The following is a 22555-nucleotide window of genomic DNA, read 5'->3' as shown; positions in this document are numbered from 1 at the left end:
TTAAAAACACGAGTAGTTTTCCTATTACGGTGGTAGATATTTCCAGGTAACTCTGTATTAGGTTATATATGATCTCCTATTACGGCCCTATTTCATAGAACTTAAAATTACCAGATTTAGGGTTGCGTAAATAAATAAGAAGTTTTGTGTCTTTTTTTGTGGATTCTTATTTGATATGCGTGTTTTTTTTCCGATAAAACTAAAAGCATAAATGAAACACATTAAAAGTGAATCAACGTAATCAAACCAATGGTTAATGAATAAAAATCTTACAATTTACTTTACTAACACATTCCTATTATTTAACAAATATTATTTGTACGGAACTTCAATGTATATAATATCTGACCCTCCGTATTAGGAGCCGCCTACCGCAGTATTAGGCTCTGACCAAAATCATACCTCCGTATTAGGGAAAATCGACATGACTATTTAAATATTTTTTTAAAATAAGAAATATTATGAAAATAAACATAGACTCAACAGCAATACAAAATTTAAGTTCCACTTTTAAGGATAAAGTGGTTTGGCACCTTTAGAAATACTTACAAATGCTTATTTTTGATACTTACTTTCAAATGTTGCGAAATACCTCCGTATTAGGTGCTTTTACCTTATACCACCAAAAAAATTGTGATTGTAAACATAATTGTAGTTACAGCAATGACCGCGAGTGTCGTTATGAACGAACTTTTTTTAAACCTTGCAGGTTTGTACGGAACCCTCGGTGCGCGAGTCCGACTCGCACTTGGCCGGTTTTTTACTGAATACAAGATAATAGATACTTTTACGAAAAGAACTAAATGTAATTAAACTGAAATGTTTAGACTTAAACCACCCCAGTTTTTAACCTAGAAATACTTTGAAGGTTTTGTGGTTCATGAAGAAGATTTCTTTGTTTATCTACACAAATACTACCTACCTATATGATACAAGCAGTTGCATAGAGTTATAAGAAACTTATTTTTAATGCATCTTTGTTTCATTTTATTTCTATTACTTACATTTAGTTATGTGTGCTTTGGTCTTATTATTTATATGAATTTATAAAAAATAAACGAATAAATTATAATTCCATAGGAAAAATTTGATTTTGTTTGATTGCATTAAATAGGCTCTGAATTACAATTATTTTACCATTAGATAGCAAAATCACTCTTGTGTGGCATAGCCTATATATTATGTTGTTTTCAATTAATAAATCCAGGTGGAACCTGAACGAGTGGCTAGGCTTTTTTTGAAATATCATCTATTATGTCGACGGAAAAGCATCTTATAAGTGATATTAATCTTAATTTCGTGATTGATGGGCTCTCAAACTATTTATAGATTAGATTAAAATAAATTTAAATACCCCTTGCATCAATAAAAATATTAAATGATTGAATTTGTTGCTTTAAAATTAAAATGATTACAGCCTGAGATTGGCCGATTTATCTATACTAATCTTTGATACCAAAATTATAAAGAGAAATACTAATTGTACAGAGCTACTTGACCGATTTAAACTACTTTTATTATCATTAATACAAAGCTACTAAATATTGCAATTTGTGTATCGTGATGGCACAACGTCGCGTAGTAAAAGAATGTAGTCTTAATACTGTAGATAGATAATTCCTATATGAAGAAAGTCCTAAATATTTTAAAATTACACCCGTTTCATCATCTTTTATTTATTTATTTAAATAGGTACACACCGCAGCTGACAATTTTGACTTATTATACACAAATTTAATCACAATCATGTTGCGGTAAAATGCCAGCCTAATTGTATGTACACAGCACAATATTATTTATTGAGGTTAAATTTATCGTTAAGGTGATAAACAGATGAGACATGCATAAAATCTGGACTCTCTTAGTTATTCAAAGGGCAGTTGAATAATTTTTACAGAAAGATTAATCTGTTTACTTATGTTAGTCATTAATATAGGTATCATTGATGTAAATTATTCATTGAAATTGCGTATTACTACCTATTTTGATAAAACGATTGTAATTTGCACATGTTGATAATGCTTGTTTCTTAGATATGTCATATTATGATATACCTAACTGCGTGTATCAGGTAGTTTACCTAAATATGGAATGTAACATTTGAAAGTAGTTTGTCCTTTACATTTGATTGTTTTTTCACATCACTTCTCATTATTTTCATGGTAAAAGTGGCTTATTATAAGAACAATTTAATTCAATGAAAGCTTATTTAAATAGGCGAGTCCACACAGAGTAAACAGCCTCTCTAAGCAATGAAGCGTGAAGCAGCTCCGTCGTATGGACACAAAAGGTGACTTGGCTGACAAAAACGGCAGGCATGTGCTTTTGTGCTTTTTAACCGACTTCAAAGAAGGAGGTTATCAATTCCGCCGGTATGTTTTTTTATGTATGTACACCGATTACTCCGAGGTTTCTGAACCGATTTACGTGATTCTTTTCGTTTTTTGTTCGATGCGGGATGGTGTCGAATTGGTCCCATAAAAATTTTATTCGGATGGGCCCAGTAGTTTTTATTTTATGAGCATTTTTGTCTGTATTTGTAAATGTTGCAAGTGCAAGTTTGAACTCGGTTGTTTTTAACGCAGTTATCACTTGTGCTCCTTTGAGCCACGTCCATACTGAACGCAGCTTCAAGCGGAAAATGCTAGACGACAGTAGAAACAGTCCCGCTTAAATTTAATGGATTTAAAATTTATTATTATTGCATTGAAATGCTTTATAATAGATTAGCTTTTTAAGGAATAAAAAAGAAATCGATCACAAGACGGGATTCGTCCTTTTGCCATACCGCGGCAATGCTTAGATTCGTGGGTCGCCTCAGCAATCAGAGTTATTTGTTCATTTTTCAAACAGAACTTTCTTGAAGGAATTGACGTCAGAACAATAAACTATCTTTAAAGTTATCATAATTAAATATGACATGATATAAAGATAGCAATATTGGTATGGTCAATCGAGGTATTAGCTTGTGAGAAATCGGATTGAGATAGGATTATTTTTTTATCATTGTTTATCAATATTGCACTGCTTTATATTTGTTAAGTGGCTTGAAAAGGCATATACAATATTAAAGGATATGCGTAATATTTGTAGTTAGGTAAACATCGTATTTTATACGATTGAAGGCTGAAATAAATTGGAACAAAGTTCATTCATATACAAACAAATATATATGAGGTTTCAATTATTTTTATATTATTATTTGTTGAGACGCCGCGGCCGTATAGAGGTGATTTTAAGATTCGTATAATATTTTTGGGTCACAGTGGGGTTTTGGTCAGTAGGAATCCGACATAACCCGCGGCCCTTTCCTCGGAGGCCGTGGGTATCTATGCAAGATTTCCCCACTTTAAAAAAAAAAGTATCAATATTTTCGAAGAAAAAAATCGCAATTGATAGATGAATAGTGCTAACATTTCAACGACTCATTTTTTTGAATATTCATGATTACGGTTATAATATGGCAGCATATCATAAGATTGTTTATGAGCATAATATTATGAGCCCTCTTCACAATCGAGAGCGTTGGCCCAACAAATAATCGACGACGATTGCCGGCATAACGACGATAAATTATATGAATAAACATCTACGATGGTGGCCGAAGACATTTAGGCTCTATACACTATCGTGATTGTCTGTACTCGCTCAACACTACCCATTGTGAAGACCATAACATCAACTTGATAAATATAATTTGATTCAAGTAAGGTATATGTTATGTGTTAGAAATATAACATCATATTATAAAAAAGGGGATGAAATTATAAATAGGTCATTGTAAAAAAATATTGAAATAATTTATTTGAATAGTTTTTTCAGTGTCAGAGTTTCATCAGTATTCAGCATATTCAAGATTAGTAAAAGATATGTCTTTTCTAGATTCTTAGAAAGGCCATTTTGATCCAGTGCTGAGTGCATAGAGTCCAGATCTGTAATAATAATAAAAATATATTAAAGTATTTATTCATACAAGATTAGTCTAGTCAAATCAAAGCTTGTATTGCGTGAAATATTGTAAGAACTGGAAACTAAATTCATTTTATTTCATTTACAATAAGCTTTTTTTAAATGAGGCATTGTTATTATATGTTATACTAGCGGTCCGCCCCGGCTTCGCCCGTGGTACATATTCACGTTTTCTCTACATAAGAACCATCCTCGTACTTCAAGGAATATAATAAAAAAAGAATTAAAGAAATCGGTTCAGCTGTTCTAAAGTTATGCGCTCACCAACACATTTTGGGATTCATTTTTTTATTATAGATTAAATATCAGCAGTGTAGAATGACTATAATAAAGGGATCAATTATTTTATCAATCAACTAATCGATTCCCTTTTTATACTATAATAAACTTAAAAAGAAAAATATACGAACCCTCGCTTATTTAGATCAGCGCTACCCATACGCAGTGTGGATCCTGTGCATCGGTTCCTCTGAGCGTCGTTAAGGTTTCCGCACTTTTGTCCATTGAAGCGGGTTCTGTACACAACACTAGCAGCGAACAACTCGTATGCTCGGCTGTGAGAGCACGTGCTCACCAAGCAACCGGGCTGACGGTTCCTTCCACCGTTCGGGTAAAAATCAGCGTCAGAAATCGGATCGAAAATACCCAACAGGCCTCCGTCAGTGTGAATCGATTCTACGTACACGCCGTCGCTTTTTCTAAGAGCATTCGAGTTTCTGCCCCATTGAGGACCAGCAGGGTCAAGACCTGATAGAGAAGATAAAGATTAATTTTATTTGCCACACCCAAATCTATACTAATATTATAAAGCTGTAGAGTTTGTTTGTTTGTTTGATCGCGCTAATCTGAGGAACTACTGGTCCAATTTGAAAAATTCTTTCTGTGTTATATAGCCCAGTCATCGAGGAAGGCTATATGCTGTATATCATCACGCTAAGACCAACAGGAGCAGAGCCATGCGGGTGAAACCGCGGAGCGCAGCTAGTATAAAATAATGTGGACTAGTCAGTGACAAAATATTCCCATTTCTTACCTGTAATACGTCCAACTCGGTTGTTAACTGTCCTGCCTGCGTTTCCTACAACGTGAGCTCCCAAACTGAATCCAACTAAATGCACATTGTTCCAGTTACCGCCGAAATTGTTGATCAGCCATTGCAGGAATCTGAAAAAAAATTAACAAATGTTATAACATAATAATTAATTACTATAAAATGAAACGGTTAACACTTAGTAAGTACGTACTGTCCGAGATGTTGGCCAACGCTTGGAACAGCGCGTACTGATGTCGTGTATGTGCCCATAGCTGCTCTACGCCAGTCAACGATTATAACATTAAAATCGTCGATTTGCAGTAAGGCATCCCGAATTTGGGGATTCATTTTTGAAGTCCCTTTGCTGTTCCAGCCGTGAACTATAGCTTTGATGGGTCTATTGGGATTAAAGTTAGAATTCCGAATGGAGTTCTGGTCGTTGTGCCTTAAAACTTGGTGACTGTGGGGATTGCGTCTGAAAAAAATAGGTATTGTGTTCAGTATAAAATCGATTATTTCTATAGTATCCATATTGATAAGAATAAATACGAACACAAATACCTTGTATAGAGCCAATATTCATTATTAGCTCCATTAAGGCCTACAGCGTCCGCAGCAGGTGCATGTAAGTCAACAATATGTGGAACCTCGTCACCGTCGGGCATCCAAATGTAGCGGCTAACTCCTTCTACATAATGACTATTATCACCTGGCGTGGAGGAAATTCTGCCTCCAGCGCACACTATGAAAATAAAAATGATAGTTAATTACCTATTATTCTATTGTTGTATAAATAACTGATGCTATTTTACTTACATGCTACGAGGGATGTAAGCACCACAAGGAGCTTCATTTTTCGCAGACGGTACGTTAAGCACGAGCCATTCGTTTTTATTGTGGGTATATCTTTAAATTATCTAATAATTATTATCAACGATAATTGTTTTTTTTGTTAATCAGATTGGATAATAAACATGGTACATCGATTTTAATACTTTCTTTGTTACTATGTACCTATTAATGCTAAGTTCTAGATATATTTGCATAGCTTATGAATTAAAAGTTTTAATAGCTGGCTTGCATGCACGATTTATTTACGTCTTTCTTTTAAACCAACCCCTCCAGTATAATAATTATACTTATTACATTCCGATCCTGCAACCTGTACACCATGGATCCTTGGAGCATCCATGGAGCCTTTTGTGAATATTTTTGCATGTGTTGTTGTTAATTATGTTATTTTGGTACGACAAATAATCCATACTACTCAATATTATAAATGCGAAAGTAACTCTGTCTGTCTGTCTGTTACTCAATTTTGATACCTGAAGGACATAGCTACTTTTTATTGCGAAATATGTACCACGGGCGAAGCCGGGGCGGACCGCTAGTTAAAAATAAAATAAATAAACAGATTATTTTTTATGAACTGTAATCTTACTTTACTTATTTTTCAATTTTAAATCTTGATTAAAGATAAAGAAATATTTAAAAGACGCTCTCAAAAGGTTGTTGATCGATTACTGAAGGAAACAAAGAAGAGTTAAATAGTATAGTACTTACCTTGTAAGTTGTAATTTGACTTCTAGGTACAGATTATTATTATAATAATTATCATTTGATGCATTTACTCTTTAGAAAAGAAAATTTGAAAATCTTTATTTTTTAGTGTTTATTCGCGCTAAATCCTTTAGCTTTCTAGTAGTATTCTAGGTATCTATTATATTGATATTATCTATTAATATAATAATAAAATATTGTCCTAATAATAATATTTACACTTGTTTACACAAAGTTGCTCGTGCGCGCTAGCTCTAACTATCCAGTAATATTTATTTTAAACGAATAGTAATTCAAAAAAATATCATTTTTTTATATAATAATAACAGAATATTAGCAATGAATCGATAAAACTTAAGCCATGTATTATTAATTACTCATTATGATATTTAGCAGCAATATTGTTCTTATCTGAATGTACTTGTAATGCCTATTATAATATCTAGAATTTTATCAAACCGTTGATTTGCAATCAAATATATAGGAAAAAAAAATCAGGATAAAGCCTATCCTATGTGTTAATCCAAGTTACCCTCTATATTTGTGCTAAATTTCATTGTAATCGGCTCAGTAGTATTTGCGTGAAAGAGTAACAAACACACACACAAACATCCACACAAACATCCACACAATTTTTTGCATTTATAATATTAGTAGAAAGTAGTTTTCGTCATTTTAGCTGTAAAATACAAGCAAAATAGTAAACATTTGAAATTAATATACGCAATAATTAAACGGTAATGTGTGCCTGTGTGGTGGTATATTATTATGGTACCGTCGGTGCTACTCTTATGCAACTCTTATCACTAAATTATATAAATATTCATTAAGATATTTGAAACTATTGAATGTAGGTGCTTATGTTATTAAACTGAAAAATATATACGCGAGTATAGCATAAGGTAAAGGCTCCTAATACGGCGGTAGTCAAAATCGCTTCCTAATACGGTGGTATTTCTATTTTCGAGTTTTATTCCTGTTTTATAAATTTTAAGTACACCAAAACGTAAGCTATTTATTCCAAATTTATTACTCCATGACTTAACTAACGTTTGCAAGTATAGCACATAGACAACACAACAAGATCAATCAATCTGTGTAACGGCATCGACATGAGAGGTGTTTCCATACAAACGCGAAACAACAAAAGTAAGTACACTAATATTTATAAACTAAGTTTTTCGTATTAAAAAGCCGTTCAAGTTTGTATATGTATTGTTTATTGCATTTTCCTACTATTACACTCACTATTTAAATAGCTTGTTTCATATTTGTAAGTCATTTTCTACCCAAAAAATAAGAAATAAAATACCGCCGTGATATGATACAAATTTTATAGATTAATCCTAATACGGTGGCATAACTCCGAAATAGGAAAAATACTGGGCATGTTTAATTGTTTATAACTTTCATTTTATTCACTTATTGAATTAATTCCAAGATTAGTTGGAATAATTATTAATCTGATAAATTAGAAACCATATTCTGCGGTATGTTTTCTTAATTAGAAATCCTGTTAAATATGAAAATGGTTGAGTACAAAATGTTTGTTTCTTAGAAGGGGTAAAAATAGGAAGGGGTGTATTTTAATGTATCACAAATCATTTATTTTGTATAACTGTTGATTTGAGTTTTACACATCTGAGCCAAAAAACTGTTATCATTTGATTAAGCATTTACATTCTCTTGTTTATCGAATTTTTGGTGGGTCAGAATTAGGATTATTAAAAACACGAGTAGTTTTCCTATTACGGTGGTAGATATTTCCAGGTAACTCTGTATTAGGTTATATATGATCTCCTATTACGGCCCTATTTCATAGAACTTAAAATTACCAGATTTAGGGTTGCGTAAATAAATAAGAAGTTTTGTGTCTTTTTTTGTGGATTCTTATTTGATATGCGTATTTTTTTTTCCGATAAAACTAAAAGCATAAATGAAACACATTAAAAGTGAATCAACGTAATCAAACCAATGGTTAATGAATAAAAAACTTACAATTTACTTTACTAACACATTCCTATTATTTAACAAATATTATTTGCACGGAACTTCAATGTATATAATATCTGACCCTCCGTATTAGGAGCCGCCTACCGCAGTATTAGGCTCTGACCAAAATCATACCTCCGTATTAGGGAAAATCGACATGACTATTTAAATATTTTTTTAAAATAAGAAATATCATGAAAATAAACATAGACTCAACAGCAATACAAAATTTAAGTTCCACTTTTAACGATAAAGTGGTTTGGCACCTTTAGAAAGACTTACAAATGCTTATTTTTGATACTTACTTTCAAATGTTGCGAAATACCTCCGTATTAGGTGCTTTTACCTTAGTAGGTATTAATGATCATAACCATATCTTGGATAATCCATACTTAATATTATAAATACGAAAGTAACTCTGTCTGTCTGTTTGTTACTCAATCACGCCTTAACTACTGAACCAATTTGCATGAAATTTGGTATAGAGATATTTTGATACCCGAGAAAGGACATAGGCTACTTTTTACCCCGGGAAATAGGATAGATTTTATCACGGAAATCCCACGAAAACGGGAACTATTGACTGCGCGGGCGAAGCTGCGGGTGGAAAGCTAGTTATAAATAAAAGAAAGATAAAAAATAATTGCGTTCGAATATTTATCCTGCTAATAAAATAATAGCCAAATTTCAGACAGCTTCATTTATTTCCTTTCCATAACAAATAGATTGTGAAATATGCGACTAGTTTTACTTTCTTTTACTTTTAGTAATTAAAACATCTAGAATCTGTAACTACATTCTTGCAAATAAATATAATTTGAATTTTAATTTGAATTTAGGTGTTCTCACGATGATTGAGCAGAAATTGGGGACTTTTCAAAAAGGCGACTTTGAACCAGTCGTAAGGCCAAATATTCCACTCCACACTTCCACTCCACTGAAAATAAATATAAAAACATTAGTTATCTAGTTTTTTATTTAATATAATATGATCTTATTTAATTTGAACTTAAAATTATACCAAAGAAAAAGTCAATGATTTATATCTAGCAAATTATGCTATTTTCTAACATCTATCAGAATTGTATAAACTTACGATTGCTTGTTGAAATCTGTGTTACACATTGGAAAATTTGCGCCTGCGCATTTTTTCTTGCGAGCTTCATTTAGATTTACATATCTCCTCGCATTCAGATGACATCTGATAGTATCAGCAAAGAGTTCATAAGAGCGGCTGTGTGAACATGTGCCGATGATGCAGCTGGGTTGTGGGTTTCCTCCACCATTGGGGTAGATTTATATATAATATAGAAAATAGTACCTCGTAAATAGCCAATATGCATTGTTAGCACCATTTCTAGCGTTTAAAAAGCTTTTATCCGCTGGTTCTTCAAGATCAACAAGGCGGGGTACTCCCTCACCGTCGGGTATCCACACGTAGCAGCTCTCCCCCTCTACATAGTGACTGTTGTCGCCTGGTTTGCTCGGAATCGCGTTACCAGCACACACTATGATGCCTTTTTTCTTTAAATATCTTTATTACACAATTTTAATACGCAATAATTGGATAGTATGTGCCTGAAAATTATTACGTTTCTACTCATACACAATTATTATGCTTAGTTTACTTATATTCCTTTCTAGAAAATTTTGAGTCATTAGGTACATTTAGAAATTGTATAATTTACTTAAAATTACGATGAAAAAAGAACTTCTGAACTTCACCGGGAGACACGATTTGCTTATTATGACAAATTACAAATAATTTTTGATTAAATTAACCCAATAGTTCTATTGATTATTTTAATTCTACTTACGTACTACGTTAACCAACAATGCAACAAGCACTTTCATTGTTATAAACTCAGTTATAAAGATGCCACTGCAAAACATCAATGGATATATATTTACGCGTCTATCTTTTAAATATCTGTCCAATCACTGTGTTATATTTATATATTATTAAATAGGCAATTAACGATATTATTGGTATATTGAAACGACTCTATGGATTGATCGTTCAAATCAAAGGATGCGCAAGATAAAGTGCTTAACTGCGTAATAATTGCTTGATTAAATTAATAATTTTCAAAGTGTTATCCTGTGGCACTCATATTGTATTAACTATAAGTCTTTCAATAATAAGATTCACATTTAATATAATTTATTTTATTCAAATTATTAAGACTAATTGTGAGTCTGCATTCGAACTTGCAGTTCGCTTTACCTCAGGCGTGTACCTAGGGCCTCATTTCAGAGCTAATCAAGCTGTTCAAGCCTTATTAATAAAATAATAATATTAAGCATACTAGTGGTCCGCCCCGGCTTCGCCCGTGGTACCTACATGTTTAAACTATCCTATCTCTCAAGTTGGATCGAACTGCACATGGTGTGTAAAAAAAAAAAAAAAAAGAATTTTATTATAATCGGTTAAGTGGTTTAGGAGTCCATTGAGGACAAACATTGTGACACGAGATTTATATATATTAAGATTTCGGTGTTTATACTCTAGCTTTCCGCTAGCGGCTTCGCCCGCGTAGTAAGGAAAAACCTGCATAGGTCTGTTATTTTTTTTACGCTTTAGAACTAAATATTCTCACTATAAAAAGCCTACTCACTAAAAAAGTATGTGTAGCAATTTTGCATTCACTAACTAAACTTTAGTACCGTGTGAACTATGTATATGAATGATTTATAATAACTAATTAAAAAAAATCCTTTACCTCAATTTTTTTCAAAACTTAAAAATATAATAATTGCTAAACCTCAATTAGATTTGAAAAACAGTTAAAAGTAAGATAGAATTACTGGAGTGAAAGCTATTACGAAAATGAGTAGGCACATAGAGTCACGCTAAGTTGTCCAATGCTGTCACTTAAGTCACCACCATCTTGTAGAAGGCAACTGTAGACACCAATAAATCGAGAGTGGATGTACTCGTGTAGCCTTTACCTGCTGAGGCTCATGCGATTACATGCGACTCCAGTAGATTTACTTGCGAGAGTCTGGATGCAACAACAAGAAAACAAAAAAAAAAACATGTCATAAATTAAAAGATAATAAAAGTCTTGGGTAATAATTTATTTGGAAATATGAAAATTAAAATTGTCATTGTTTTATCATTTTTAATTTATTATCATATTCTCCTTTCACTATGGCCCCAAATTCCAGCATAAATTATTTTTTAGAAAGGCCATTCGGAACCAGTTGAAAGGCCGTAAAGTCCACTTCTGAAATATACAAAAATCAAAATTAATATATTAATACCATTCCTATGAAATTTACTTTCCTCACTTACAAAGTTATGTAACAAAGTAATTCATGCAAAAGACAAAATCGTATCTGCATTGAGTGTGTTAAGGTCTTTATCGTATAAACAACAATAAAAATCATCCATCATTTTATCAGAATCAGGATTTTGGTCAAGCGAAGTTAAACTTACCCTCGCTTACTAAAGTCAGTGTTGCCCATAAGGAAGTTAGCTCCAGTGCAGTTATTGTTGCGTGCCTCGTTCAGATCGGCGCATCGTCTTCCAATGAAATTATTGTATATTACACTAGCTGCAAACAGTTCATATGCACGGACGTGGGAGCAGTTGCTGAGAGAGCAACCAGGTTGGCGGTTGGTACCACCATTGGGATAGAAATTAGCGTCACCGATCGGGTCGAATATACCCAAGAGACCACCATCGGTGTGAATGCACTCGACATATACGGCATCATTCCGGTTCAAGGCATTGGAGCTATCGCTCCATTGGGGGCCAGCTGGATCTAGACCTGAAATTTAAAAATCAAGTTAATTTAGTTAGTTAATTTTTATTTCTTCATGCAACGCCTGAACAGATTTATTCATTTGAAGATTTCTTAACTCAATTGATATGGTCGCTAATGATTGTTATGTAGTTGACAACTTTGTTACTTATTGGATTGCGTTGTGATAATTTTTTTACAAGCATTGTTTTTATGGGATTCTTATATCATATAGTCGATCAGTCAAACTTTATAATTAATTATAGATATCGTACCTGAAATGCGCGCAATACGGCCACGAACGGTACGTCCTGCATTGCCAATAACGTGAGCACCCAAACTAGCGCCAATTAAGTGTACGTTATTCCAATTGCCCCCGTGATTGTTGATTAACCACTGCACGAAGTTGCCAAGATGTTGGCCCACGCTGGGCACATTTCTAACAACATTGGTGTAAGGACCACTAGCTACTATGCTCCAATCTAGTGAAATAACGTTATTGTCACCCTCGTGTAGCAAGGCATCAACGGCAAGACGTGCGGAGGTTCCATTGCCGTTCCATCCGTGAACAACAACCGTAAGAGGGCGGTCCCTGTTGTAGTTAGAGTTCCTCACGGAGTCGTTGTCGTTGATTCTCAGAAGTTGGTGATTGTTTGGATTACGTCTGAAATAAAAAGAAAATACATTCACTGAATGATTCAAGTAATATTCATTGTGATCACTTCATATGACGTTTTGTCTCATGTCGTAAAACTTTTTGCTCTTGATATTTATGTTTCTTCGCGATGTTTTTCCTTAATCGATTAGAGCAGATAAATTGTAAAATCAATTGAGTTTTGTTTGATCTTAAAGTCTTTTATGAATCTTGAATTTAAATTTAGTTGCTTATAAGTAAGTAATTACCTGGTAAAAAGCCAGTACTCGTTGTTAGCCCCATTCCTAGCGTCCGAGAAACTTTCATCCGCTGGTTCTTCAAGATCAACAAGGCGGGGTACTCCCTCACCGTCGGGTATCCACACGTAGCGGCTCTCCCCCTCTACATAGTGACTGTTGTCTCCTGGTATGGTGGGGATGGCGTGACCAGCACACACTGAAACCATTAAAATAACTTTTCTAAAAGGCAATTCACACAAGGAAAACCAAGTGAAATATTCATTTATGTATGGTATATAATATACACTATATAAACATATAAATAAAAATACGTGTATAAATGTATGTATATACACCTCAATTGAAAAATCGTCTCTGTCTATAACTGTAAAATTTTAGTTGCTCTCTCTGTATTTTTAGTCGCTCACATAGTAACTTAGCCGCAAAGTTTTAATTACTCAAATTTTTTAATCACAACACAGAATAATAACTAGTAGCTAGATCACAACCCACATTTAGTACGCTTATTAAGTATTATTATTAAACAATATTCGTCGTTTGTTTGATTGATTTGTCGCTTCTGAAGTTATACGAGTAAAAACAGTATGTCATCCTCCTACTAATAATATTATAAATGCGAACGTTTTTGAGGATGGATGGATGTTTTTTACTAGTTCACGCAAATACTGCTGAACCGATTACAATGAAATTTTTTGTGCAGGTAGTTGAAGACCCAGAAAAAATTTTCTTCGAAAACGGGGCGGAGACGCGGGCGGAAATCTAGATAATCACTAAGTTTTTTTTAGTCGCTCGTTCATTATGGCCCATTTTTTTCATATTTTCAGGCAGAAAATAAACGTTTTCTTATTTAAACATAGTTATGGTTTTGACAGGTGCGGTGATTAAGGTAAAAGCACCTAATACGGAGGTATTTCGCAACATTTGAAAGTAAGTATCAAAAATAAGCATTTGTAAGTATTTCTAAAGGTGCCAAACCACTTTATCGTTAAAAGTGGAACTTAAATTTTGTATTGCTGTTGAGTCTATGTTTATTTTCATAATATTTCTTATTTTAAAAAAATATTTAAATAGTCATGTCGATTTTCCCTAATACGGAGGTATGATTTTGGTCAGAGCCTAATACTGCGGTAGGCGGCTCCTAATACGGAGGGTCAGATATTATATACATTGAAGTTCCGTACAAATAATATTTGTTAAATAATAGGAATGTGTTAGGAAAGTAAATTGTAAGTTTTTTATTCATTAACCATTGGTTTGATTACGTTGATTCACTTTTAATGTGTTTCATTTATGCTTTTAGTTTTATCGGAAAAAAAACACGCATATCAAATAAGAATCCACAAAAAAAGACACAAAACTTCTTATTTATTTACGCAACCCTAAATCTGGTAATTTTAAGTTCTATGAAATAGGGCCGTAATAGGAGATCATATATAACCTAATACAGAGTTACCTGGAAATATCTACCACCGTAGTAGGAAAACTACTCGTGTTTTTAATAATCCTAATTCTGACCCATCAAAAATTCGATAAACAAGAGAATGTAAATGCTTAATCAAATGATAACAGTTTTTTGGCTCAGATGTGTAAAACTCAAATCAACAGTTATACAAAATAAATGATTTGTGATACATTAAAATACACCTTCCTATTTTTACCCCTTCTAAGAAACAAACATTTTGTACTCAACCATTTTCATATTTAACTGGATTTCTAATTAAGAAAACATACCGCAGAATATGGTTTCTAATTTATCAGATTAATAATTATTCCAACTAATCTTGGAATTAATTCAATAAGTAAATAAAATTAAAGTTATAAACAATTAAACATGCCCAGTATTTTTCCTATTTCGGAGTTATGCCACCGTATTAGGATTAATCTATAAAATTTGTATCGTATTACGGCGGTATTTTATTTCTTATTTTTTGGGTAGAAAATGACTTACAAATATGAAACAAGCTATTTAAATAGTGAGTGTAATAGTAGGAAAATGCAATAAACAATACATATACAAACTTGAACGGCTTTTTAATACGAAAAACTTAGTTTATAAATATTAGTGTACTTACTTTTGTTGTTTCGCGTTTGTATGGAAACACCTCTCATGTCGATGCCGTTACACAGATTGATTGATCTTGTTGTGTTGTCTATGTGCTATACTTGCAAACGTTAGTTAAGTCATGGAGTAATAAATTTGGAATAAATAGCTTACGTTTTGGTGTACTTAAAATTTATAAAACAGGAATAAAACTCGAAAAAAGAAATACCACCGTATTAGGAAGCGATTTTGACTACCGCCGTATTAGGAGCCTTTACCTTATGCTATACTCGCGTATATATTTTTCAGTTTAATAACATAAGCACCTACATTCAATAGTTTCAAATATATGAATCGGATTTTTTGATACCTTTTCACATAATATTTTGACGAGTCTACACTGTTTGCTTATATTATCATTTTAGAAACATCACAATAAATAAAATATGTATACTTCTAGATAATAAATTATTAAGCTTTCTATTTATTAGGGAAAAAATGTTTTAAATTGGTCAAATACCGACGAGATTTTAACGTTCACTTCTTACGTTACTAATAGTTTTCCCACCCTTCTTTGCGTTTTCAGTGAGTCCTTTTTATAGCTAAATTTAACAGTCAGAAAAAGAAGATCTTTTTCAAATATTTCAGATACCAAAACTTACTACATACTACGAAGAATTTATAAAGTTTATTTAAAAACATAAAAAAAAATATATCGAAATATAAAGGAAAAAATGTTGTGTGGTTTTATGAAACCACGGTAAAAGTGAAACTTTTTTTCACACTATAGACATTTAACTAAAAATTATCGTATTTGTACGATAATTATCGTACATATCGTGCGTCACGCGACATGCGCTACTCAGACCAAAAAGTTTGAGACGATGTAATAAAAGTTTCACTTTAAATATTATGTTTGAATTAAAAATGTTTACTCACGTGCAACTAGGGCGGACAATATCACAAGAAACCTCATTTTGAAAGACGGTACTGCACACAGCAATCGATTTTTATAATAAAGACTATCTTCGAATTATCTTTGTTGTCTTATCATTCTATGGCCTATAGACGAATGGCAGAAACACTAAAGAGTAGAATCAGCTCTTAATACTAATTGGATTAAGCTTATGATTTTTTGCTAATGGTTCGCTCACACGAGAAAAATATTTCTACCCAGCCGTAAATTGGTAAAATTGTTGAAAGGCAAATACCTATTTCTCGTTATTCCAGTACTTGGAAAAAAAAACCACGGCAATTGTTTAAAAATAGGTTTTCACGATTTTTTTTTCATTTAGTTTTTGAAGTGAAACTTCTTTATCGGGGTTGGTAAAAAATTTAGTGTAACATTTTTTCGTTACGCGCCATCTTTTTCTTGTCCATACCACGCGTGATTCGACGTATTTCTGTAAAGTTACACATAGAAAATTATTTTTTGAAAAATAAGGTCTTAAAGAAGGTCATAAGAAGACGCACACATTTTTTTTACCATTGAATATTACCTCGAATTTTTTTAATTCACTTAACGAAATTTTGGTATTTTATTTTTAGTAATGCTTTGAACAATTTCACTAAAATACACCTTTGGATACGAAATTTTGTACTTAAGAACGTCCAGTGACTAGAACATAAATAGCTAAGATTAGTCGTATATTCAAATGATCTATCAAAATAGTAGTAAAAATACATTCAGTGGTTCCTTCTTACGCAGTTTCTTATTAAAATAAAACCGCAGGGATTATTACAATGACTGGCTGATGCAAGATCTTAAGACTCCGAATGTAATAATGCGCATAAACGTAAATTAAATTAAGACCCGTATCCGTAATTACAATTAAAATTAAACATGTGTTTACTCAAGCCATACCATTGCTTTGGTCTATCCTTAATCTAGATATTGCAGTAAAAAATCTATACTAATTTTATAAAGCTGAAGAGTTTGTTTGTTTGAACGCGCTAATCTCAGGAACTACTGGTCTGATTTGAAAAATTATTTCAGTCATAGCCAATTTATCGAGGAAGGCTATAGGCTACAAATCATCACGCTAAGACCAACATGAGCGGAGCAATGCGGGTAAAACCGCGGAGCACAGCTAGTGTAGGTATAAAATTATTCACAAAAATCGTTTCGCCGCCATTCACGTAGACAAGCCGCCGATAAAAGGTAGTTATGTTTAATGAGATTATTTATCTTGATTATATAATGCCTATTATATACATATAATGATTTGATGACAGCTAGATAATTATAATGAATGGGTCTTTAGAATTCTTTATCTTCAGACTGTATAGTTTATGTCTTATAAAGGAATGCAATGCATAACCTAGAGGCAGGAAAGTAGTAGAATAACTACGCGTTAGTACACGCGTACTGTGTTAGCCACTCTACTCTAAATTGTAATACTCTACTCTACAAATGGGTTTCTGCATTAGTACAGTAAGTGGGATAGTTAATACTCTACCGCTCTACTCTACCGTTTACTCTACCCTGTAGAGCGGCCATAAATACGAACAAATTCACGTCAATCTTAAGTATCATATTATTTATCTGTAAAGTATCTTATTTTTTATAAATTCCGAACAATTTAATGTGAGCGTGGTCACGAGAAGAACATGATATGTTACATGTTATGTTGATAGTCATACAAAAAAAATATTTCAGGTCTTACTCAACCTATTTCTCCGAAGTTAGTTTACAGACTTGAACCTTTGAAAATAGTCTCATTCGTATTCATTAAATTATAATCTAAAGCAGATTAGGTATATCATTGAAATACTGAATAACACTGAATATGACTTTTCGTTTACACTAATTAATAATTACGAAAGAATGCTCTTGCTCTGCCAGGGCCGCCAGACCCCACATTAGTCAACGGGGTCGTACTTATTTTATTTGTATTCATCTGTATAATTTTATTATCCTAGAAGTTCAGAAATAAATTAAAGAATATGAATGCAATTATTTAGGCTGAATAAATGCAGACAGCAGTACACTATACATTATAGCATCAGAAGTGTCAAATATCTTTTTATCTGGGGGCACGGTAGTGCCCCCGCCAAGACGAGCAAAGCGAACAAGCGGAGCGCACGGGCACTACCTACCTTTTCTCGAAGCGCTTCGACGTTTTTTTGAACCCTCATAACTTGGGTTTGGATTATGCTAGATCAACAAAATTTTCGGGATATATTGCCAATAGCGGACTTATTGAAAATATTAAGTTTTAATTACATTAGCTTTTATACTTCAGATTTTATTTATATCTAAAAAACGCTAATTTCGTCACTGACTCACTGATGATCATCAAAATTCTTAAGGTATTTCCTAATGTCCTAGAAAGCTGAAATTTTGTATGTAAGCTAGTATTAGCAAACAAACAAGAAAAAAATTATAAAACTTGTAACTTTCATCCCCCAACCCCTTAAACTAGGGAATGGGAGTTTGTATGAGACCTGTAATTTTAAATTAAATTTTGATGACGCTAGAGGTCTAATCTAATAATCTAAAACTTGGTTCCCCTAGATATATATATGCATAGGTACTCCTTGTTAAAAAAAAAATTAATCGACATATAAAATTTTGTTACAAACAACTTACAAAAAGAAATGAAATCCCACCAAAAACATTTTCATGTAAAATGTTGCCAAGACGAGCCCATATGACTCGCACTGTGAAAAAGTTATCAGATCTCATGTAGAGCCAAGCTTCTAACACTACACGCCCTAACTCTACAAGGCCTAACTTCACAAACTCTACACCTTAGTCAAAATATGTGGCTTGGCCGTTCGTTACTACAAGAACTATTGTATAACACAAAAGTAATGAACAGTGAATTAATTAATTTTTCACCTTACGCCGATGTGAATGTAGCGAAATGGCCAAGCCACATATTTTGACTGAGGTGTAGAGTTTGTGAAGTTAGGCCTTGTAGAGTTAGGGCGTGTAGTGTTAGAAGCTTGGCTCTACATGAGATCTGATAACTTTTTCACAGTGCGAGTCATATGGGCTCGTCTTGGCAACATTTTACATGAAAATGTTTTTGGTGGGATTATAATATTATAATAATCTATAATTTTTTTCATATCAACCGTACATAGAAACCCACACAAACTGTGTTAACGAGATTATAAAACTCCCTCCGTATCATAACGATTGACAATCGAATGTGTTGCAAACATAATACAAATTTTAGGTAATAATTTATTCAGAAATATAATCAATAAAACGTTCATTGTTTATCTTTTTACACTTATTGAGTATTGTACTGTGTCGTCATGTTCCCAAATTCCAGCTTATATGATTTTTTAGAAGGGCCATTCGGAACCAGTTGAAAGGCCGTATAGTCCAGTTCTGAAATATAAAAAAAGAATTGAATGAATGTATAATATATTTTCTAAAAATATTTGAAGATATAATCGATTTTTTTTTGACTAAAAAAAAATATGGTAAAGTAGTAGGTATATGAAATATACAAAATCGTATCTGCATTTAACGTCTTTATGTAAATAACAATGACAGTTATCATCGTATGAGAGAACCAGGATTCTAGTAACGTGAAGTTGAACTGACCCTCGCTTGCTAAAGTCAGTGTTGCCCATATGTAAATTACTGCCGGTGCAGCTATTGTTGCGTGCCTCGTTCAGATCGGTGCATCGTCTTCCAATGAAACTATTGTATCTTACGCTAGCTGCAAACAGTTCATATGCACGGTCATGGGAGCAGAGACTGAGAGAGCAGCCAGGTTGACGGTTAGTTCCCCCATTGGGATAGAAATTAGCGCCACAGATCGGGTCCAAGATGCCCAAGAGACCACCATCGGTGTGGATGCACTCGACATATACACCATCATTGCGATTCAAGCCATTAGGGTTATCGCTCCATTGAGGACCAGCTGGATCCAGACCTGAAATTTAAAAATCAAGTTTATTTTATGAAAAATATTGTTATGAAAAACAATTTAAAACAATCTTATTTAATATTAAAATTAACGTCATAGTTTATTGCTATATTCATTTAAAATATAGAAGATTGCTCTCAATTGATATGGTCACTAAATATTGTTATGTGGTTGGTTGCAAGAATTTTTTTATAAGCAATGTTTTAATGGTATTCTTATAATAGTCAATCTGATCAACAATATAATTTATTATAGATATCGAACCCGAAATGCGCGCAATACGGCCACGAACGGTACGTCCTGCATTGCCAATAATGTGAGCACCCAAACTAGCGCCAATTAAGTGTACGTTATTCCAATTGCCACCGTGATTGTTGATTAACCATTGCACGAAGTTGCCAAGATGTTGGCCCACGCTGGGCACATTTCTCACAGCAGTGGTGTATGGGCTACTGGCTACTATACTCCAATCCAATGAGATAACGTTATTATCACCATCGTGCAGCAAGGCATCTCGGATAAGAGGATTGAGAGGGGAGTTTCCACTACTGGTCCATCCGTGAACAATAACTATAAGAGGGCGGTCCTTGTTGTAGTTAGAGTTCCTTATGGAGTCATCGTCGTTTATTCTCAGAAGTTGGTGATTGTTTGGATTAAGTCTGAAATAAAAAAGAAAATACATTCACAAAATTATTCAAGTAATATTCATCATAATCAACTTTTATTTCTGGTTCTATAGGACAAATAAGTACTTCATATTATGATGCTTTGTCTCATATCGTAGTTATGTTCGCGATGCTTTCCTTGATCGATGATAAAAATTTAAAATTGACTTTTGCACGAACAGTCTTCACAGGCAACTTTAATTTAAATTTGGTTACGTATAAATTAATAATTACCTGGTAAAAAGCCAGTACTCATTGTTAGCCCCATTCCCTGCGTCCAAAGAACTTTCATCTACTGGTTCTTCAAGATCAACAAGGCGGAGTACTCCCTCACCGTCGGGTATCCACACGTAGCGGCTCTCCCCCTCTACATAGTGACTGTTGTCCCCTAGTGTGGTGGGGATGGCGTGACCAGCACACACTGAAACCATATAAATTTTATAAAAAGGACATAAATTAGGAATGCCTGTCTTGAACTCCTAAATGAATGAATTTTATAACCTTGCTATTATAGATAGAGCTTATGTTCGAGCGTTCCGAAAAGACAGGACCCTATTAAGGAAACTTTACTGTCTTGTTGTTACTGTAAATTAAAATTTTAAGTTACAAAACGAATTAATGGGAATTATATAATTACTAAGTGAGCGATGAGAAATCAATCGAACAGCGACTTACAAACATTGATTGAATAAAAAAAAAATTAAATTGTAACGTTATAAAAAAACTAAAGCAATATAAAAGAAAATATGTTTGAAGTTAAAATGTTTACTCACGTGCAACTAGGGCGGACAATATCACTAGAAACTTCATTTTCTTAAGACGGCTCTGCAGACAGAGCAATCGATTTTTATAATTAAGACTATCTTCGAATTATCTTTGTTTTCTTATCATTCCATGGCCTCTAGACAAATGGCAGAAACGAATCCGCTAACGATACTAATTGGATTAAGCTTATAATTTTTGCTAATGGTTCGCTCACACGGTACCAATGTGTAGGCAATCTCTAGGCGTAAATTGGTGAAATTGTTTAAAATTAACGAAAGACAAAACATGTCCCGTTATTCCAGTACTTGGAAAAAGTCAAGGCCAAATTTAAAAATAATAATTATAGGTTTTGCACGATTTTCACCATAACAATTTTTTTTTCTTTTGAACCCTGTGAACAGAGCATTACTCGCTAGGATTTGGATAGAAATGAAACAGATGATAAGCGTTTTGCTATTTGTCTAAGCCCCCATGTATCTTCAGTCTTCACATCTCGTCTTCGGATTTTAAAATTATCTGTTGTCAAAATAGTCCAGAGATTAGGTACTACAAAATATGTAGAATTTATAGGTACTTACCACTTATTTCATACGCTATATATTTTTATTATTGTTTATGATGACCGATTTAAATTCTCATTTTTGAAATTGAACTGAACGCATTGCATGATTCCTTTTGCTTTTTGAGTCATGCTACTGTTGCATGAATACCATAAAATAAATAAATGAAATAGGGAATTATTGTTTTACAACCTAAAAGCTTATATAAGTAGCCTATGTCATAACCACAATAATTATGATATAACAATCACACCTCATGAGTCAAAATACTTTCAGCAGTTCCTGCTTTCGAAGTGTGAGAGTAAAATAAAACCGCAAGGATTATTACAAGGACAGGTTGATGAATAATTTTAATGGGCTAGTAAGAGAGTGCGCGCACGTAGCGACGCAACTCCCCATAGAGTTGATGGGGGAGACAAAATAGTTGCGGAAACA

At 33.2% G+C, this 22555-nt stretch overlaps 4 protein-coding genes across 4 annotated transcripts; all 4 read right to left on the bottom strand.

The window, feature by feature from the left end:
* Positions 1-3825: 3825 nt before the first annotated feature.
* Positions 3826-10400, bottom strand: LOC123692032 (pancreatic triacylglycerol lipase-like). Its single transcript, XM_045636660.1, has 6 exons — positions 10372-10400; positions 5564-5744; positions 5214-5477; positions 5003-5133; positions 4380-4716; positions 3826-3932 (listed from the first exon to the last, which is right to left on the bottom strand). Exons 2-6 carry the CDS (start codon positions 5665-5667, stop codon positions 3887-3889), a joined length of 882 nt encoding a protein of 293 aa, XP_045492616.1. The 5' UTR covers positions 5668-5744; positions 10372-10400; the 3' UTR covers positions 3826-3886.
* Positions 9211-10408, bottom strand: LOC123692606. Its single transcript, XM_045637397.1, has 3 exons — positions 10389-10408; positions 9876-10088; positions 9211-9491 (listed from the first exon to the last, which is right to left on the bottom strand). The coding sequence occupies exons 1-3, from the start codon at positions 10406-10408 to the stop codon at positions 9431-9433; spliced, it is 294 nt and encodes a 97-aa protein (XP_045493353.1). The 3' UTR covers positions 9211-9430.
* A 1219-nt stretch (positions 10409-11627) lies between these two features.
* On the bottom strand, positions 11628-16243 carry LOC123691935 (pancreatic triacylglycerol lipase-like). Its single transcript, XM_045636532.1, has 5 exons — positions 16178-16243; positions 13207-13393; positions 12579-12967; positions 11997-12330; positions 11628-11784 (listed from the first exon to the last, which is right to left on the bottom strand). Exons 1-5 carry the CDS (start codon positions 16212-16214, stop codon positions 11739-11741), a joined length of 993 nt encoding a protein of 330 aa, XP_045492488.1. The 5' UTR covers positions 16215-16243; the 3' UTR covers positions 11628-11738.
* A 3294-nt stretch (positions 16244-19537) lies between these two features.
* On the bottom strand, positions 19538-21620 carry LOC123691942 (lipase member I-like). The gene is made up of 5 exons (XM_045636540.1): positions 21569-21620; positions 21030-21216; positions 20395-20789; positions 19803-20136; positions 19538-19583 (listed from the first exon to the last, which is right to left on the bottom strand). Exons 1-5 carry the CDS (start codon positions 21603-21605, stop codon positions 19538-19540), a joined length of 999 nt encoding a protein of 332 aa, XP_045492496.1. The 5' UTR covers positions 21606-21620.
* Positions 21621-22555: the final 935 nt, after the last annotated feature.

The sequence above is a fragment of the Colias croceus genome, chromosome 1 (genome assembly GCF_905220415.1).
Source record: "Colias croceus chromosome 1, ilColCroc2.1".
NCBI classification, from domain to species: domain Eukaryota; kingdom Metazoa; phylum Arthropoda; class Insecta; order Lepidoptera; family Pieridae; genus Colias; species Colias croceus.
The sequence above is the reverse complement of the archived record's forward strand: the minus strand, read 5'-3'. Positions and strand labels throughout refer to the sequence as shown.

Bases quoted from the DNA above. Each gene is read 5' to 3' on its own strand.
- LOC123691935 (XM_045636532.1), bottom strand. From the start codon at position 16,214: ATGAGGTTTCTTGTGATATTGTCCGCCCTAGTTGCAC. The intron at 12,331-12,578 runs GTACGATATCTA...TTTAAATTTCAG, and splicing joins CCGTATTGCGCGCATTTCAG to GTCTAGATCCAGCTGGCCCC. The intron at 11,785-11,996 runs GTAAGTTTAACT...TGTATATTTCAG, and splicing joins ACTGACTTTAGTAAGCGAGG to AAGTGGACTTTACGGCCTTT.
- LOC123691942 (XM_045636540.1), bottom strand. From the start codon at position 21,605: ATGAAGTTTCTAGTGATATTGTCCGCCCTAGTTGCAC. The intron at 20,790-21,029 runs GTAATTATTAAT...TTTTTATTTCAG, and splicing joins GAGTACTGGCTTTTTACCAG to ACTTAATCCAAACAATCACC. The intron at 20,137-20,394 runs GTTCGATATCTA...TTTAAATTTCAG, and splicing joins CCGTATTGCGCGCATTTCGG to GTCTGGATCCAGCTGGTCCT.
- LOC123692032 (XM_045636660.1), bottom strand. From the start codon at position 5,667: ATGCCCGACGGTGACGAGGTTCCACATATTGTTGACTTACATGCACCT. The intron at 5,134-5,213 runs GTACGTACTTAC...ATTTTTTTTCAG, and splicing joins GTTGGCCAACATCTCGGACA to ATTCCTGCAATGGCTGATCA. The intron at 4,717-5,002 runs GTAAGAAATGGG...CTTCTCTATCAG, and splicing joins CCGAGTTGGACGTATTACAG to GTCTTGACCCTGCTGGTCCT.
- LOC123692606 (XM_045637397.1), bottom strand. From the start codon at position 10,408: ATGAAAGTGCTTGTTGCATT. The intron at 10,089-10,388 runs GTTGGTTAACGT...TGTGTAATAAAG, and splicing joins ATGAAAGTGCTTGTTGCATT to ATATTTAAAGAAAAAAGGCA. The intron at 9,492-9,875 runs GTACTATTTTCT...ATTTATTTTCAG, and splicing joins GCATATTGGCTATTTACGAG to TGGAGTGGAAGTGTGGAGTG.